A 5277-nucleotide genomic window follows, 5' to 3' on the forward strand; every position below is an offset into this window, starting at 1 on the left:
AATACTTTCCATATCATACAAACCTGGAAAAAATTAGGTGTTTCTTTTGTAGATAATTTATAATTGGTTTTTAATAGTCAGTAAATTAATAAATTATCTCTACATTTATTAATTTACTAGGTCAGAAAAACAATAAAAAAATTGTGAATTAAAAAAATTTAAAAACATTCACCAATACAAGGTTCATTTAAAAAGATAAGAACACAGATTCGTCGCAAAAATTTGTATATTTTTCAGGTAATGTAATTTTAAATATTTTTATATCATAAAACATGATCATAGTAACAACATATGTAAAAAAATGTTTTTATATAGCATTATTATGATGATAATACATCATACAAGCAAAAAAATATATTATATCATCATTATTATCACTGCAAACTAAAAAAATAAACATAACTAAAACTTCGTAAGAATATGCTTAAAGACACAGCCTTATCGTTTATTTTTTTTCAAACAACGTTATTCTGATATCTCTAACAACTGCTCCAGTTTCTTTAAGAATAATTTAAAGCGTAACAACATTCATATTACAAACAAAAGTATCAATTGTTTCTCTTATAGAGATATGCTCTTAAATAACTTACATATTTTTTTTTAGTCAACACCATAACCGTCAGTGGAAGCATAGAACACACCGGTGGCATTCCCAGGATTAGAATACCCAGCTATAGTCACTTGATTCGCTGCACAGCGTCCTGTTAGAAATGAATCATAAGAATCACATGCCCAAGCCAAATACCACTCTGAATGATGGACAGTCGCTGCCCAATACTTAACACACGCTTTGTGGCTACATTTGGCGGCATCAGATTCCGCCAAACCGGGTATTATACCGCCATCGCAATGTGGCTGATTCTTCCCCTTTCTGTTCATGAAGAAATCTATATCAGCTAACACGGCCGTTGTGCCCAGACCACCGGCGTTACAATGGTATACTTCTACATACCCAGCCACGCCAGACCTTATATGATCCTGTATGAATCCATTTGAAAAACAAGGACCAGCTGGATCTATACCCGTAATCCTCCAAATGCTTTCCGTGGTTCTATTCTGGTATGTGGTGCCTGCGTACCCGAGCATTTGACTGCCCAAGCTATGGCCGATGCAATGAATATTTTTAGACTGGTAGCCATTACTATGGAGGTCTGATAAGAAGTGGCCCAATGCTCGTCCAATATAATACGCATATTGCACAGATCTTTCGTAACTTTTGATCATGCCCTCTTTCGCTGATGTGTACGGTGAGTGGTCTACAATAATTAGATAGATATTTGGTACATCTTTAAACGTTTGTCTGATCAGTTCCTCGGTTTTCTTTCCAATATTCGACTTGTAGCCAGGCACGAAGAAAATCAAACGCCTGGTTACGTCTAAGTTGTAGACGGAAGCAAAATTGTTAGCAGCTCCATCTATTGTGAAGCTGACGTTGAAATTGTTCTGGAAGTCGTAGAAGAACAATTGGATACCGCTGACATCGAGGTCCAAAGTTTTGGTATGGTTACCTGGAACACAATATAAAAAATCATGAGATGAATGATTGAGGTAGATAGCAATCTGTACCAGAAAGTATATCCCATAAATTACTGACCACTGTAGACAGATAGATGTTTCTAAGACATAAATACCTACCTAGGTGCCTTATATATATGACTTCTTTAATGGATAAATAATAGGACTCGCCACTGCTCACAATATATTTTATCGGAGCACTATGCCAATGTTATAAGATAACAAATACAATTTGGTCAGACAGATCACAGTAGCGAATGTACCAGGAAAAACCAAGGTGGTTCTGTGAAAATCGACATTGAACTATTGATCTGACTCAAACCCATTCTGTCATTCTCGTATACTATGCCCCACGAGCGTAGAGTCAGGTGTCCAAAAAATATAGAATACTTGCAAAGTTGAACAAAGACGGAGCGAGCCACTAGTCATACAATAGGCACTACTTTAAAATGTCTCAGCTATTCAATGGCTATAATAAAACAAGTTAACCTCACCTTTAAGGTCAAATAAATGTACCTACATGATTCTGTATAATATATTGATGCTGTTTTAAAAACAAAATTTCTTATTTAAGTTCAGTCATCAAAATGAACGCGTATGTATAATATAATGTTTTCCTACAAATTACGTAGACACAGGTACGAGACAACGCAAATATCGTGTCAGAAATTATGCTTAAGTTTGTTTGTTTAGTTTTCCTCTTAGATCGTGTATTAGAAGCCTTATAAGTACGTGTATATACAGATTGACAATTGAACTGGAGTGACAAACAAGCTACCTAAGAGAATGGACGTTAGATCGTCTTAAAAAAAAAGCTAAATTTCTTCCCTTCAGTCGAACTAAACGGTAGGAATAGTAATAAAATATACGATATACATAAGAGACCAAAAGGTCGTATGTTAATAAATAATTTTGAGTTTAAGGTTGAGTTTGACAGCTGTGGTATATTGCCATTCTGAAGTATTACCATAAAATTATTCGTGTTAATAATATAAATAATGTGTATTACCTATTTAACAAAGTCAAATTAAACACTGTAGCTATATCCAAATAACAATCTGAATAAATGCTCCGTATATTATCAAATGAATAGATAACCTATCCAATTCATGCATTATGAAGCGTGCAACTCAATTAATGTGAGAGTAATGATCAATTTAATGTTAATTATTGTCGACCACTCTTCGAATTTTCGAGTACATTTATCGATAGATATCTCCCGGGCCATTTACCCGTACTATGATAGGACCAGCCACTACTACTGTATATATATGTTTGTTTTTATTTTTTTTAGGCATGATAATGGAATAAAGCACCCGCCTGCGCTAACGGTTTACGCTGGCTGGATACCAGTGGAAGATGATAAGATGAGCATGAGGTTAGGTCACTTAGCCCATTACGGCAAATTCAACAAGAATTTATCACGATGGTTTCCAGGGGAAACCGCGTGGAGGTCAACCTGACATGGTACATAGCAGTATACATTATAATCTACATATATGATCCCCCACTACTGTATATATTATAATCTACATATATGTTTCACTCGTAGTAATAAACTCAAACACAAAATTAATAATTAACATAAAATCCTTTAGCCATGTCATATTTCTTATCATCATCCCTACTGTCCCTTTCGACTAGCTTTTGAGAATAATTATTAATGGAATTTGTTACACAGTTACTTAGAACAATATTATATTATCTGTGCTTAGAACTATAGTATTTTCGATTCCTTGCATTTGTATTCATGAGTATGATCGCTCTGGGTGTTTACTATGTATATTATGTAAGCACTTACAAAAAAAGGTACGTATCAGTTGACTAGTACCTTAACACAAGCGGATGACATCTGCCTCTTACAGCTTGACCACGACTGTTCGTTATTATTACATATTATTTTCTATGCTATAGACCGTGTGAAACCTATATATTATTCTGATATATAAGCAACGATATACAGTCCACTGCATCAAATTCTGTTCGTACCAGAATGGCAGCCACTTTCTCGTTTATAATAGAAATGGCGAGCAGTCGTACATGTATTATATATGACATCTGCCTCTTGAATTACTCTAACTATTAAAAAAAACCGCTTTAAAATGCGTTTGCTTAGTTTTAAAGATTTAAGCATACATAGGGACGGACAGACAGCGAGAACAACTTTGTTTTATAATATGTAGTGATAAGATTAACACATAATCTTCTTACATGATGTAGTTATAAACAATACTCACAAGTAATCCAACTAGAGTATAAAGCGGCTCGAAAAGGTTTAAAATTAGCGTTCACAATCACACACGTCAATAACACTACGCAAATTATGGACCATGCTCGTACAAAATAGACCATATTAGTTGACCCGTGTGACCACAGTAGTGGTCAAATGATAAATGATTCGTCAGTACAGTCAACAAACTGTGACCTTCCACAGACCGCGTGTTACCAGATTGCCTTGTGTAGTTCGCAAACGAACTAGTTCGGAAGATGAACTATACATGTTAATTAGCAGATTTATTGGTCTTTAGTTCGTTTGATAAAAGTAAATTACAATCCATGCATAAAGTTTGACTGTCTGTCTGGCTGTTCTACTATTTCAGGATACAGCTGAATCGATTTAAATTACATTTGCCATGAAGATATTTACCAAGAAGAGGAACATAGTCATCAATCTATAGCAATAAATAATCTAATAGGTAGAGTTAAGTAGCTGGTAACGCCTAATATTATTATAAATAAAATATAATAATTGATTCTGTACTATATAAACTGTATACCAGTAAAAGATTATATATTTATTTTGCAGTTAATTTGGAATTGCTAATTGCTAATTTAGTAAATTAATAAATACAAACAGGTCACACAACGATTATTTTTCAAAATCTATGGAAAACATATGTAAACAACTAAAAATATATGCAGTATAAATAAAACATGTCACGTATTTAAACACAGTAACAGTTAAGTAGTTGTTGGAAAATAACTACACATGAAACCAAAACAAAACTATATTTACTGACAGAACATTTTTATTTACTCAGGCTTTTCCTTGTTTCAAAAGAGATACTAACAAACTGAAAGAACGAACTACTTCTAATAGAACTATTAAGCTGAACACTGCGAATCGCGAACTATTATGCACAAGACTATTACGAGCATCCATTGCCGAAGCATCATATAAAAACATATATGTATGTGAACTGACAATTAAAAAAAATAAACATATTTGCAGTATTTCGGAATGTTATGTATTTCGGATATGTTATTTATATATACATATAAATAAAATTGGAGTGTCTTTTTGTAATAATGAAATAACCGTTTTTTACTACATGAATATTAATATAAATACGTTACATAATACACCAAAATATTTTTTTTTACCATTTTTGTCTGTCTGTCCGTTTTTTCAGGCTAATCTCTGAAATGGCTGGACCGATTTTGTCAGGACTTTTTTTGGCAGGTAGCTGATGTAATAAGGAGTAACTTAGGATACTTTTATTATAGAAAAATTCTATTATTTTAGAAAAATAAAGTTAAATTACACGCGGTCGCAGTCGCAGACTACCTCCAGTCTTTTATAAAAGAATTACAATCTTTAATAATGGTGATATCACCGGCTACGTCATCAATCAATCATTCCGTCATCAGTTCATTGTAGTGAAGAAGTATTGTTTTTTATATTACTTATTATTATTTTCTACAATGTCTATCGTATTCGACAACAATTTCATTTTATTCTCTACTAGTTACTAGCCCCGG

The 5277-nt window shown here is 33.3% G+C and overlaps 1 protein-coding gene across 1 annotated transcript; it reads right to left on the reverse strand.

The window, feature by feature from the left end:
* Positions 1–286: 286 nt before the first annotated feature.
* LOC131846259 (pancreatic triacylglycerol lipase-like) lies at positions 287–3922 on the reverse strand. The gene is made up of 2 exons (XM_059195523.1): positions 3753–3922; positions 287–1508 (listed from the first exon to the last, which is right to left on the reverse strand). Exons 1-2 carry the CDS (start codon positions 3865–3867, stop codon positions 601–603), a joined length of 1023 nt encoding a protein of 340 aa, XP_059051506.1. The 5' UTR covers positions 3868–3922; the 3' UTR covers positions 287–600.
* Between the last annotated feature and the right edge of the window lie 1355 nt (positions 3923–5277).

This window comes from Achroia grisella, unplaced genomic scaffold, assembly GCF_030625045.1.
Source record: "Achroia grisella isolate CSIRO2021 unplaced genomic scaffold, CSIRO_AGI_Agris_v1 utg509, whole genome shotgun sequence".
NCBI classification, from domain to species: domain Eukaryota; kingdom Metazoa; phylum Arthropoda; class Insecta; order Lepidoptera; family Pyralidae; genus Achroia; species Achroia grisella.

Bases quoted from the DNA above. Each gene is read 5' to 3' on its own strand.
- LOC131846259 (XM_059195523.1), bottom strand. From the start codon at position 3,867: ATGGTCTATTTTGTACGAGCATGGTCCATAATTTGCGTAGTGTTATTG. The intron at 1,509-3,752 runs GTGAGTATTGTT...ATTGTGTTCCAG, and splicing joins ATACTCTAGTTGGATTACTT to GTAACCATACCAAAACTTTG.